Source organism: Saccostrea cucullata, unplaced genomic scaffold (genome assembly GCF_032062105.1).
Source record: "Saccostrea cucullata isolate Sc308-1 unplaced genomic scaffold, CSIRO_AGI_Scuc_v1 ctg219, whole genome shotgun sequence".
In the NCBI taxonomy this organism is placed as follows: Eukaryota; Metazoa; Mollusca; class Bivalvia; order Ostreida; family Ostreidae; genus Saccostrea; species Saccostrea cuccullata.
The window spans coordinates 63,606-78,473 of NW_026936054.1; the positions used below are offsets into that span (position 1 = coordinate 63,606).

The 14,868-nt window shown below is 33.4% G+C and overlaps 1 protein-coding gene across 1 annotated transcript; it reads right to left on the bottom strand.

Moving 5' to 3' along the window:
- Positions 1-219: 219 nt before the first annotated feature.
- Positions 220-10,580, bottom strand: LOC134244655 (hepatic lectin-like). Its single transcript, XM_062726908.1, has 3 exons — positions 10,310-10,580; positions 1,649-1,837; positions 220-443 (listed from the first exon to the last, which is right to left on the bottom strand). Exons 1-3 carry the CDS (start codon positions 10,578-10,580, stop codon positions 220-222), a joined length of 684 nt encoding a protein of 227 aa, XP_062582892.1.
- Positions 10,581-14,868: the final 4,288 nt, after the last annotated feature.

Here is a 14,868-nt window from a genome sequence, read left to right on the forward strand (position 1 = left end):
CCGATTACTATATATCCTCCCACATTTCAAGCAGGGGGTATAACAAAATAAGAGGGGGGGGATTTTCAGAGTTTCCGAGTACTCAATCGGATTATCGTCCGGATAACCGATCTTCCAATATGTAAATACCTTTTTTCAAAATATGTTCAGATATTGTAAAGGATAAATGTAATGCTAAAGTTGTTATTTGCTCTAAATAATAAAAACTATATTTTTTATTTACAAATAAGGCATTGCTTGCCTTTCACAAATGAATGGAAACGGCCAAGTACAGTTCATATCATTATAGGTTCCATCTGGTTGCAAAAGCAGACACTGTTCCGACATTTTGAAACTAGCATCATGCTCTCTTGGGTTCCAATTCATGTAGAAGGGACTTCCATCTGATAGTACCCAGTCGTCTTCTTTTATTGCATCACTTCCATCAATATAGAATCCGAAATCTATAATTTTTATAATATACATTAATTATATAAACAATAATGTTATAATCAATTATTTCAGAGATTTTTTTTTTTAATTTCAAACTTTAGTTAACTACAAAACATTTATTATTGAAAATACCAAAGTTATTGACCAAATTCCTGGACAAAAATAATTTTGCTTGGTTTTCGGCTATCCATCACGCTAGGCTAAGTTGTTAATAGAGGCCTTGGTAATACCGAGTATGATTTATTAGTTTCAGTATTGTCTAATTATAAGTAATTATGCATTATCAATAGTTTCATGTTTCATTTTGTGGTTCTTATTTTTAGCTCACTGAGCTCACTAGTAAGCTTTTCTGATCATCCGTTGTCCTTCGTCCATCCCTTTGTACGTCCGTCCGTACTTCCGTCTGTAAACTTCTCAGTTTTTTTCAACGTCTTCTCAAGAACAACTCGCCTAATTTTTACCAAAGTTAATACAAAACATCACTGGGTAAATGGGATGTTGAAGCTTCCTTCAGTAGTGAAGATTGAATTTTGTTCGAATCATTTCCCGGGTGCGGCCATAAATGACGATCAAAAATTTAGATAAGTATGGGGACGTATATTTGGGCGGGGAAAAACTGATGCACAACTGCAACGTGGCTCCGGTGAGAGTTATGGTCCATGGGCCTCTTGTTAGCATTGTGCCATTTGATTTACCCGTAAGATACAAAATCCTTAGAATGAACCTCATTCAAGTTAATGTTTGGGAAAAAATGGGCAATTAAGTTTGTATCTACAAAGCCGCTATGTAAATATATGTATGTGTGTATTTCAAAAAAAATATTATAATATGTAAAAAAAAAAAAAAGAAATCTAATTGAACATGTACATGCAAAGTTTGGAATTGTTTTATAAGATATTAAACATGATTATTAATTTGTTTTCAGAAAAAGGAAACAAGAAATATTGTATTAGCTTTCAAAGGTTTTAAAAAATCAGAATGCATCTAAACAAGTCAATTAGAAGATGAAAACTTAATTTCCAGAACAGATTTTCACTATCAATATTTTTTTCCAATGTAGCCTTATCTATTGAACGTTGGTGTCGAATAAAATATTGCTCTTTGTGAGCATCAGCTATTATTATAAGATTTAAAGTATTTTAAAATATATATTGTGTATATTTGCCAGCAGATATTTTACACTCAACCGCACAAAATGGAATAAGCTATAATTCACCTGGCATGTCCTTTATAACATTATGAACCATATTAAGCTTCTCTGCAGTTCTGAGCTGAACTAGATATCCGCCATCTTTTGTACATTCTCTCATAGCGTCTGGTTGTGTTTTCTTGGCACTCAATACTTTAAAACATGTTCCACTTGAACTCAGGTCAAGGTATCCTATTTCCGAGCATGGACGACTTGCTAAAAATGAAAAAAAGTACATTATGTGTTTATGTTGATTCTTTTAAACTTTAAATGATATGTCTAAATTGACAATTTCATGGTTTCGTGAAAAGTGCACATACTTCCGCAAAGTACATCTTTGCATGGACACAAAATGCCTAATAACCTCCGTTCAACTTAAGTGTCAGAAGTAAAGAGAAAACGAATGCAAAGACAATGTGAATACGTTTGTCTTTTTTTATAACTTTATACACTAAATGTGTCTTATAACTCTTATGATATATACTTGACTACAAAATTTAAATGCATATTATTTTGGCATAATAATTAATTTAATACATGCAAAGAAATAAAAACAAAAAAAGTTAAATACTTACTCCTTGTATATACCTCAATCTCTTCTGACAATTCTGGGTTCGAAAGATTTTCATATATACCCCACGATAGTAAGAAGCAAGAATCTTCAGAGTTAAAGACAATCGAAAAACATATGTCGCTTCTAGCACATGCTCTTGAACAGTCAAGCAGGGATCGTGCTACCATTTGTTCATGTTGTAAGGACAGAAGTTCATTGACGACCCCATGTTTTACACGATGAAAATACAACTGGGTGTGCAAATCTATCGCACTGCTTAAAATAAATCCAAGACCTACAATTATAATTAAAATGTGTCTTAAACGTAAAAAATTAAACAGTTCAAAGCACATTTGCTTAAAATAAAACCTCCAACACTTGAATCCACAAAATCAATTTACGTTACGAAAGGTCGCCTTTGAGCGACCTTGGATGCATATCATTCAAAAAAGGAAACGTCATACAAGATCGGATATCAAACCCATATTGAACACTAGACGAATTGTGCTAACACGGTTGATTTTTGCCAGATTGCAATCACATTCTTATAGTCAAAGATACGCATTTGTGTCAAATGTTTGCTTTTAATTGCCATGATACACATAAACGGTTAAAATAGCAGCAAATATTAATTCTTTTAAGGGTGGTCCGCACTTTAAAAAAAATCTGTCAACTTAATACATGTAAGTTAAAAGTTTCAATACATTAGAGAACTTAAAAACTAGTAAAACAGCCATAAAAGATGAGTTTTTGCAGGCTTATTATCATGCAACATGTTTTAGATTACCCGGTACATACCTCTCAAAATTCAACAGCCAAAATTTAAATAAAGAAGTATGGTCTCATATTTTATTTAGTTATGCACCAAAAATCACAATTTTTTTTAAACTTATAAACATTAATATTTAAAATTTTCACTGAGATTCAGTAATAAATCGATGTTGAATTTGACGACGTCTTTCATAAAAAAAAAATCAGAAAGTATCCTTTTTTAAAAAAATAATTGTCAAAAATCTAACTATTTAAATGACATTTTTTTTCTTTAAAATTATATCTAAGATTAACCAAAACACATACCTTATTATGCTTCACCACATTAATTTAGCAAAACAGATTTTTGGACATGTCTACCCCTTTTTTGGGATATCACGTTTTACGATTATTCTTTGCAAAATTGAGTTAAACTTAAATACTAGTGTAAAATTGGTAATGTCTTAAAAAGAATAGAAATAAATTCTAAGTTAGTTTTTATGAAACTTTATGTCAGTTAAGGCATTAATGATTTTGTGTCTGTGTTTTTATAAAATGTTTGACATTGAGAGTGGAAAGTGCTTTGTACAATCGATGTATGGGCATTCCTTAAAAGCGAAAACATCAATTCTCCAAATCAATGTTTTTATATACGAGAGGTTATCAAAAAGTTCGTGAACTAGCGTCATAAAATCAAAAATGCTTTAGGTACATCAACGAATTTTAATACATCTAGTTAGCATCATCTTTTCTATCTAAAGAATAAACCATAAATCATGAATTTCATATTTTAATAAATAAGTAATGTTTTTGTAATCAATGGTATGTCCAGGCAGCGCAACCTCGAAAACGACGTTTTTGGCGACCTATATGTAACTGAGAAAAACTCTTCTGATATGCTCATTTGACATGCAAATATCCCGTTAATTCAGGTATGTGTTGGGACAAAATTGTTCCATAAAATATACAATTTTCACTGCATTCTGGAAGTTCTATGAAATTTTATCGTAAATTTTACACGGAATGTCCAAACAAATGAGGCCTTGAAAATGACGTCAAAAGGGGGGAGGGGTTTCCGTTTCCAACATTCTATAAAGTTTTGCCCCTGAAAAAAAAAATGGTATAGATCTAAAATATTTTGAAACCGGCTAGAGATAAATAATATGCATCCAGAGTACTTGTCTTTTAATGTCAAAATAGATTCAGAGAGAAAAGGGATACACAGTTAAAGCCGATTTGCAGTCAAGGTGTGAAAAATCAATGTGTTGTATATTGAACTTCCAAAAGCAAAATTTGCCGGCACAATCAAGCGTGGATCACTCCCAATATATTAATCCATTTGGAATATTATATTCATTGAAGGCCACTGTTCATGACATTGTAAAGTCATATAAACAAGGCGGGTTTAAATCGTAACTCAGCTCCAGGGAATCTCATCCAAAAAGTGTATGATAATTTGGCAAATAATGAACGTATCAGGCTAAATGTTTCAACATTTCTTTATTTTTGGTTGTTTTCTGTTCTCTATAAATTTTGAAAGCACATACTACATAGTAACTAATTTTATAGCCTCAGTCCATGAACTTTTTGATAACCCCTCGTATACCTACGTGTACCTAACTCAACTTTCGTTTCATACTTGGATATTTTACTTGAAAAAGACACTAATGGTAATCTAACAACAAAGCTATATGATAAACGTGATGACTTTAACTTTTCTATCGTCAACTTCCATTACTTATGCAGCAATACACCTTTATCACCTGCATACGGAGTATATATATCTCAGTTGCTTCGATACGCAAGAGCATGCTCTACGTATGAACTATTTCTAAAACGAGGTAAATTTTTGACAAGCAAGTTGATTAAACAAGAATATCAGCAGTCTCGTTTAAAGTCACCATTTCGTAAGTTCTATGGTCGATACAATGACCTTGTCAGCAAATACAATTTATCATTAAGTCAAATGATGACTGACGTTTTTAATACCAATTGTTAGTCCATTATTTATACACTGAATTGACGACGGATTTTTTCCGTTATTCCCTGATCATGACAAGGAGCACACGGCGGGTGTGACCGGTCGGCAGGGGATGCTCACTCCTCCATGGCACCTGATTCCATCTCTGATGTTTCGGGGATCCGTGTTTGCTCTGTTCTTATTTTGTATTGTTTTATGGACTTTGAGATTGAGTACTGTTCGTTATCTCCAAATCCTTCATTACAGTGCATAAAATAAATGACATTAAAGTTTCAAAAAATGTATTGCTAGTCGCAAAATAAAACCTGATTAGTATCAGCTTATTAATAAAGCACACAACCAAAAAGAAAAAAAGTCTATAAACTAGATCAAAACAAGTAAACATCAATATCTTACCTGAAATGCCCACAAAAAAGCAAAACCTATACCTGATCATGTTAAGATAAAATAAACTTTTCAAGGCATACATTTTCTTAAAAGGAAATTTTTCAATGATTTAAATTTTGATTTATTGGAAATAAATGAAAGCTCAAAAGGTAAATAAAGATATATAAGGTTTTTCTGATTGTGCTGCGTCAAAAAATCGAATCTTTTTGCAACTATTCTCATATGTTTGCTGAATTGATGGATTACATTGATGAATCTTAATTCATTTTCATTCGTGTCTATTCGATTCGTTTCAGTTTTAAAAGCCCTATTATGTTCAAATTTGACATTTCTAAAATTCTTATATTGTATTTGATATGTTCTATTTATGTTTTTATGATTCAGAAGACTTTGTGTCTAAAATATCAAGTGATATAGGCATTGTATTTAAATGTTGATCAACGTTCTTCTATGAAAGATAACGAACAGTAATCAAACTGAGTAGTTCATTGGAACAACACATTTTGGAATTACAGCAAACACTGCATGGCCTATAAAACAGACGTGGGATCAGGTGCCATGACAGAGTAAACATCCCTATCGATTGGTCACTACCGCTTTGCTCCTTGTCATGATCGGATAAACGGAAAAATACAAATATATTTCAGTGTTAATATAATGGTATAATAAAACGAAAAAGTCACTCCACATTCTTCTTAAGGGTATATTGTAAATATCAAATTATTTGCGAATGTCTCGTTTTACAAATTGTTCGTATGTAGAACAAGCTTTCTCTCATTGAATCAAACCATTTTAAGCACAAAGCGCTTTTTATCACCGAATGAATATGCATCTTGGTCTTACAAACGTCGACAAGACATTCAATTTGGTTTGTTTGTAAGAAATATAATCAAATAATACCATCTGCTTTAATGTTAGCTATTACTGCCTGGGTTTCAAATTCTTGAGAACAGGGTTTGATATAGAATAATCCTTTCCCTTGCACAGTAAGAGGTGAAAGTGAAGTTTTCCCGGTTTTGTTTATTTTATCATACAGCTGATGTAATAAAATAGAAAGAGTTGCCCCAGAGTTTAACAGTAAATTACACCAAGTTCCATTTACCATCACCTTAATAAACGACTCTGATTCTTGGATGTCTTGGTCAATTTGATGGATCTTTTTCATGCAAAAACCTATTCCGACAGATGATCTCGATTTACACGGTCTCATCTAATGTACAAACTCGCCGTCCCGAAGTAGGATTTAAATTCCTGACTTAAGAATCAACTACTTACTCTTTGACTCTCTTTAAAGCGAGCTTAAAGCGAGCGCTCTTTCTACGAGGCCGCGAGAGCAACAAAAGTCAGCTTGCCGATGAATAAAAAGAAGCATGATATAAAACTACATCCTTCAGACATCTGGATAATCAGTGAAATGTCTGGAAAGTGACTTTTTCAAAAGTTCTTCCATTCAGTCACCATTAAGTAGATTTTCAGTTACCTTTCAGTTATCTGAATGACTGAGTTATCTTGTTAAGGAAAATTTGGGATTTCAACGAGGTATTTTTGAGGGAAAAACAGATCAGTGATAAAAACATGATCGAGTCTTTTTCCAATATTTGTAGTACAAAACCTTCTACCGGTCATTGTCATAATGCTCAGGCGTTTGAGATGACACTTACATTGAGCAGCATAAAGACTAGAGACAAAACTCATTACAAGTTTGCTGACGCTCATTAGGTACATTGCTCTTTTTATGAATGGCAGATCCTTGCATTTGAAGCTTTTTCACACCAATATAAAGTCACTGAAATGAGCTACAGCAGTGTGTGATCTCGTTAATGTATATCGTCATCTATTTCTTCATCTTTAATTTGAGCTGAAAATGAATTTAGTTTCATGTAGTTTTTGATATTTCATCAATGAACTGGCGTAGAATTATTTGTTCTAAAGAATTTGAACACAAAATCCGTTTCCTTTGCTTGTGAGATTCTACATTCTTAATATACCTTTTCGTGATAATGAAAAATATATAAGGTTTAAACAAACTCTTTAGTTTAAAGTTTTTGTTTGTTTGCATTTTGTTTATCGTGACGTCCCTCTCCAGAATTTTCCACTCATATAGAGTCGTCACAACTTGCAGGTGGAGGACTGAAAAAAATAACCTTTGCTAAGCACTAAGGGTCACTATGCAGTAAAGGATCTTTTTCGTGCCACCACCTCCTGCAACACGGGACCACAGTGTATACGTTATCATAAGTACTGATCTCCATGCCGGGCATCTGATTCGAACCTGCGACGTAAGGATCAACGCCTTACTCCGTGACTCTTGGACAAATTTTCTAACCAATGCACCTCGCGGGCGACTTTGATCATAATTTAAAATGTATTTTATTGAGAAACTACAGGATAATGATTTTTTTTCCGAGGTCTATTTTGGTTGAAGAAAAAGTTGTTTTATGGAGTTGCAGAGGTGAAGTTCTTTGGTTGAGAAATAAAAATCTTCTTTACGCCGTCTCTGTTTGCTTGCTGGCTTTTAGAATTACTTCTTGTTAAGGTCTTCCGTTTCCAACGGAAGACCTTCTACTGATTTTGTTGGTAAAGATTATTATTCTTTTTTTTTTCTTCTGCTTCCTAGACCGCAACTTTGAGGCCTCATATCTCACTCATTTCTCAACGGATTTCGCTCAAATTTTCACAGATTATAGACGTTTTCAAACTCTATCAGAATGTTGACTAAAATTTCAAAAAGTCACTTCCGGTTTTGAGTTATTTCCCTTTAAACGAAAATTTATAGGCTTTCGTTTCCAGACGAAGGCTCAGAGACGTCTAAAGCTGGAACAGAAATTCTACTGATTTTAGATAATAGAAGGATTGAAGTTGTGCACATTGGATTTTGTTTTTCGATTTCTCTATTCAAAATGGCGCTATATAGGGGTCAAAAAATTAGAACGCTTAAAAGAACCAAAAATTATTCATATTTTGCTTCTTATCTTCTAAACTAAAAATATTTTGTTAAAATATATAGAACATAATTTGTGCAGAATTAAAAGATCTTTCAAATGATATGTGGGATTCAATAGCTCTAGAGGATTCAAAGCATTTTGGGCGTTATTTCTCATTTTTGTTAAAAATGAAAGCTACTTCCGGTCAAACAGGATGGAAGACCTACTCGTTGCTTTGCAACGAGCTTTGCTCTAGTATTTTATGTATTCTTCCGCTTCAAGTCTGGTGTTTGTTAATTATCCATATATTTTACTCCTATATCTGAAGATTTATTTACCTCTCAACGGTTCCCAAGGCCCTATGTGGTCTTGGAAGATCAGTTTAAAAAACAACATTCATACGTCAAAGTTGGATGTCATACATAAATATTACCCACAAATTGTCATTTTTATACATACATATTGTATTCTTTATAGACAATACACACGATATTTGAACCTTCAGAAGTTTCATTTCCATTTTCTCTACAAGTACATGTTATTTAAGAGTTCTCTAGCACGACTCTAAACAGTTTGAAACTGGTATTCCAATACCAGATAGAGCCGTTTTGATGCCTTGAAAGGTAAGTAGAGTATACATTTTAAGCATAGGAGTAAATGTATGGTTCATTGATGGATAACACGTATGACGCGGGAGAATGTATCAAATTGAAGAAATAAAACCAGACACGAATGACAAAAGGTGGGTCCAGTCGGAGAATTTTAAAATGCTTGGATTTGTTGCTCTCTAGTATATCACGAGTTCTGCAGCTGATAATCATAATGCCAAAATGTGTTGTCTGGAGTATCTAAATTCATTCTATCTTGAAATGTACAATTTTAATTGAATAATGAGTAAAATCGAATCTTCATGTTAAAAATTTTTTTCCTCTGACAGCAAAAATTTGAAAAATAAGTAAATTTAAGTGTGTGCGCCTTTCATTGCTTGTAGTTACTGTGCAATTCAAATTTTGTATAGAAAAAAAATTTATAAGCTCAACAGAGCTCAAGTGGAATAATCTGATCGTTCCCATTGCCTGTTGTCTTCGATGTTGAAAACTTTGCGCATTTTTATCTTCTTACGAACCACTGGACAAATTTCAACCAAACTTGACGCAAAATATTTTTTAAAAAGAGGATTCTAGTTTGTTCAAACAAAGGACCACGACTTCTTCCAAGGGTAGATAATTGCTTAAATTATGAAAAATTATGGCATCTTTTAAAAAAATTTCTTCTGAAGAACAATTCTGCTTGAATGTATGAAACTTTTGAGGAAGCATCCTAATGTTGTAAAGTTTTAAGTATGTTCAAATCGTGACACCTGAGCGTTAGATATGGAATTTCTGTCAAAAGAAACACCAGTACTAAATTATCATAATTATTTTACTATACTTTATCAATTTAGAGGAAAAAGCAGAACACTACTAAAAGAAACAAATGCATTATGCTTAACGTACAGATAATATTACAAGAAAAATAAAACATGCGTATTTGCATCAGTATGAAAATTTGAAAATCCATTTTGGAATAAAATGTAACAACAGTCATACTCTGATTTAAAAGACGTACGTATATCGACCAGAAAAACTTGTTTATTTCCCACTCGCAACGTAGTTTCAATTATAGCATTTGATTCAGTGTAAAAAAAATCCTTGATGAAATTAAACAATTTAATTTTACTAAATGCACTAAGACAAAGGGAAAAATATACTCTTTTACATTAAAATGCAACGTTCACAACAAGAAATTTTTAATCGGAAAATATCAGCTAAAAAGCGTGAACAAACAACAGCACCTTCAATGATTGTCTTTTCTTTTTGCCGGACATAAAGTTCTTCTATAGGTCATGTCTCATTCATAAGCTGTTTTACGGATACTAAATCGTATGCAAAATAATCTCTGAATACAAAAAGGTTAATTCCTGCAAATTTATCGTTACAAAAACGCAAAAAATACCAAAAAATTGTCTAGTTATCTTTTCGACCACATAGTTTTTTCAACTCTTGATTGAACTGATTATCAGTAAAAAAAGTAAACAAAGGGATTCAGAATGCCGCTAAAGGTGATGACGTCTGGTAGATATTCGTCTATCACGTCCTCCACTTTAGATATCCTCTGTTTTGACCCAAAGAATCTACTGGTGGCTTTGTACGACTGGTAGAGCGTTGTGGTGAGGAAACTAATCACCAGGAAAAGCGTAACAATGGCGAATGTACGGGCTATTCTCCTGTTCTTCTCGGCTTCTTGTTGTTCTGCCGAATCTTTGGTGGTCTCGTTTGCCCTTTTCTCGTTTTCGTTTACTTTTGCCATTGACCTCATGTTCATTTTGGATTTGACTTTTTTTGCAAGAGCTTTTAAGATAGTTACTTGAAGTATTGCTAAGCTTACTAAACCTACTAGAGATTCTACGAAGAAGAAGGCATAATAAATAAACTGCAATAAATTTCCATCAAATTCATTTTTGACAGCGCATCTTGTTGCATTTATGTTTTCCACGAGAACAAATCTTGGGCCATGAAACAGATAAACCGGAAATGACGTAACAAAGCTTATAACTATAACAACTATGCACATGATTTTCGTGTGCTTCATTGTAATTTGGGGTTTGAAAGGTGTGCATATTTTTCTGTATCTCTCAAAACCAATAAATACAACAATATAAAGCGAAGAATGTCCGATTGAATGACCAATATAGTGGGATATCTTGCAAATGAATCCTACCCTGTCGGAAATCTGGTTGTATACTAAGATCATTCTACTGAGTTCTTTTGCTATATGTGGGATACAGAGAAAAAGATCGACGAAAGCCAGCAAAAGAACAAATATTCTGTAATTTGCTGACGTAGTCAAGCGTGTTCGAAAGATGTGTATCACCAACGCATTCCCAATGACGCCTGTTATGTTCACCAGATAAATTATGACCCCGAATGGGGCCCTTTCTTCCCGTCCTTCTACGTTGTGTTTTAGGACTAGATAATTTCCCATTTATGATTTTTTGGAAGCTGAAAGTGAAAAGTTTGAAAAATAGGAAAATAATTTATTAGATTATATATTTATACAATGCAATGGGCTTTAAATAAACATGTTTCTTTTATAATTCATCAAAATGATATCCCCACGTGCAATATCACCTAGATAGGCGACGTTTAATAAGAGGGAATCTTAAGTGGTAAATTTTAACATAATCAATAAAAAACTTCAAAAATGTATGTGAATTTAAAATGAAAAGAGATTTTAAACTTACAGCATATATTGTATTAAAGCCCCTATATACTATAGTTATCTAAGCAATAATTCTACACATTCAAAAAATGACAGTGCAAGTGCACAGTATAGGCGATGACTAACAAACAGCACCTCCCATAATTTAACGTTTAAAACAATGTTTATTGAAAAATACGAGGTTTGATCCAAAAGTAATGTCACAACTTTGATAAAATTGCTATGATTCGACGTTAAGCAACAAAATTATACATGATGGAAGCTTTATTTATTTCAAATCAGGCCTAAAAAATTCAAAGGAATATGATGTATACTTTTGAAAATATCGGATTTTAAACAATGCGCATTTATGGCAGTCGCCGCACCTAAATATAACGTCATATGACGGATACGAACCGTCATACTTTTAAGCGTTTCCCCTTCGTTTCATTAAAAATATGTGTGATTCGCAAACACTTTCACCAATTCCACTTTCTTTAAGAATTTTTGGTACCATTATACACTCACTCTTTTCATAATTAAGCCCTCTGTCTTTTTTTTTTGAACAGTAGCATAAGACAAACTTAACAAGATGTGTTTGTGAAACACAATGCGCCAGGCGGCAATAAAAATCCAAAATGCTATTTTTAACATACAAGCATAGGTAACATTCAAGGTCACAAGGTCATTGACCTTGTTGTCATTTGAAAGGACTTGATGAGTGGATTATTCACACCAAATATGAAGTCTCTATTTTTTATATGGTTCAAAGGTTATGGTGAAAGGTACGAAAAAGCTATTTTTAGCATACAGGTCACAGTCAAGGTCACTAGGTCATTGACCTTGGTGTCATTTGAAAGAACTTTATTAGTGTAGTATGCATACTAAATATGAAGTCTCTATCTTTCATAGTTCAAAAGTTATGGCGAAGGTTAAAGTTTGCAGACAGAAAAGCTATTTTTAGCATATAGGTCACATTCAATGTTACATGGTCATTAATATTGGTGTCATTTGAAAGCACCTAATTAGTGAAGTATGCATACCAAATATGAAGTTTCTACCTTTCATGGTTCAAAAGTGATGGCGAAACAAACAAACAAACAAACAGACAGACAGACAGACAGGACAAAAACAATATACGCCTCGGATCTATCGATTCGGGCGCATAAAAAGTCACATGTCACTCTTTCCGACTGTCTTTTTTGACAACGTCTCTGTCCGATTTCGTATCGTTCGGTCTTGTCCTCTGCTAATCATTCAGTGACCAATCACCCTCCTAAAATTGCTGAAACCATCTATTTAGATGTCTCTTTTCATTCTTTATTCTGTAAGTCTGATTGATTAACGGAAATGTCGCCAGTGATGATTCCCGTATTTTGAAAAAAATGCATTACAAAACGTCGAGCCTTTTTTCCCCATTTCGACAATCCCTTTCTTCATTTCAACAGTGTAAAACAACAATGTTTATGATCACAAAAACCAATACCGTCATTTAATTTTCATTAAAAGACTAGAAAATGACAAGGATTGTGTTTTTTTGAGAAAAAAAATGAGAGATTAGGTGCTTTTTTAGGATCTTTAATGTGTTTGTCTTTTTAATTCTAAGAAAAAATACACTTAAAAACATGACGTTCCGTTGTGACGCGGTGACAACCCCTATACTCTATGTTTCAAACATCTATAAAATAAATTCAAATAAACATTATCAAATTAAAATTTCAATGTTAATTAGATTTATATTTGTGCATCTTTTGGTATATTGTATTTGATAATATGACGCCAAATATAAAAGATATGGACACTGTGACATTACTTTTGGATCAACCCTCGTATTTGTTACAATGTAAGAACCAGTCCGCGAGAAAACCATGTTTTAGTGGCTTAATTTTTTCAAAATAAAAGTAGAAGTCAGAATATCTACAAAGAATGTCGAACCCTGCATCTTTTTTAGCAACAGCCTATTTACATGTTTGTCAAAAATCAAACAAAATTTAATGGAAAATCTTTACAAATTGATCGATTAAAAAGATATCTTCTGCAATCAGTTTCGCAGCACTGTTAAGGCTTACTAAGAGAAATCAACGGAAAATAGACCTGCAAAAAAAGGGGGATTTTTTAAAAACTGAATTTATTTTGATTAAGCAGTTTCATTATCACAGAGCTTTTATTAATACTTATGGAAAAAGCATAGTATAAACCAAACTGTACTGTATGAAGTTTAGTCTTATCGATAGACATTCACGTGATGAATGCATATTTCGTGTACTGAATGTAGGTCATTAACAAATTTCAATATCAAAAGGGCATACTCTCGTTGAAATAAAAATTCAAGCTATTAATTGCTTCTGCATACTTTGTAGTTTCTAAAAAGTGCTGCTGCTTTGAATAGAATTCGCTTTTTATGTACATATTTAATTCATATACGTGATATACATTGGTATTAATCGATTTTCTAAAACCTGTAAATAATATTCCGTTTTATAATGAAATGTATTTTTCATTGTTAAAAATTTCCTCAATCTGCCTCTTACAGCACATGAAATACGTCATTTTTACCAATATGACGTCATGTTTACAAGATCATCGCGATCAGGGCTTTGTTTATAACCAGCTACATGGGTGTATGATGATGTTTTATAAACCTACTACCTAGGGAGTGGTTGTGGGGCATCATTGCACAACGAAAGTGGGAAAACTTATTTTAAGATAGATAATTGCATCAAAGAAACAACATCCTAGCTTGAAACCGTTCACGGTAGCCTAGTGGTAGAGCGTTCGCTTCGTGATCGGGAGGCCCGGGTTCGATTCTCGTTCGCGGCGCCGCGTCAAACCTAAGACGTAAAAATAGGTAGTGACTGTTCCTTCGCCAAGCGCTCGGCATCAGAAGTGAAAGTCACGGGTCTTTCGGATATGACCTTAAAAACATAGGTCCCGTGTCACGGTAGGCGCTGGCACGATAAAGAACCCTCACTGCTCAATGGCCCTGAGTGCCGAGTATAGGTCTAAATTTGAAGCCCTTCACCGGCATACGGTGACGTCTCCATATGAGTGAAAAATTCTCAAGAGGGACGTTAAACAATATACAATCAATCAATCAATCCTAGCTTGAATAAGGAAGTGTCCTTGCGCTAAGGCCAGGCAATTGCAAACAGAAGGTGGTGTACAACCTAAAGCAAACAAGGACAAAACAAACATCATGATAGTGATGATACACATCGATAATACCAGAATTTTTGTTTGTTGTTTAACTTCCCCTTGAGAATTTTTTGTTCATACAAAGATGCCACCATTTGCCAGTGGAAAGTTGTAAATTCTGTCCTATACTCCACACTAGTGGTGGATCCAGGGGTGGGGGTTATGGGGGTTGCAACCCCCTTTTGATTTGCAAAAAAAAGATAGAGAGAAAGAAGAA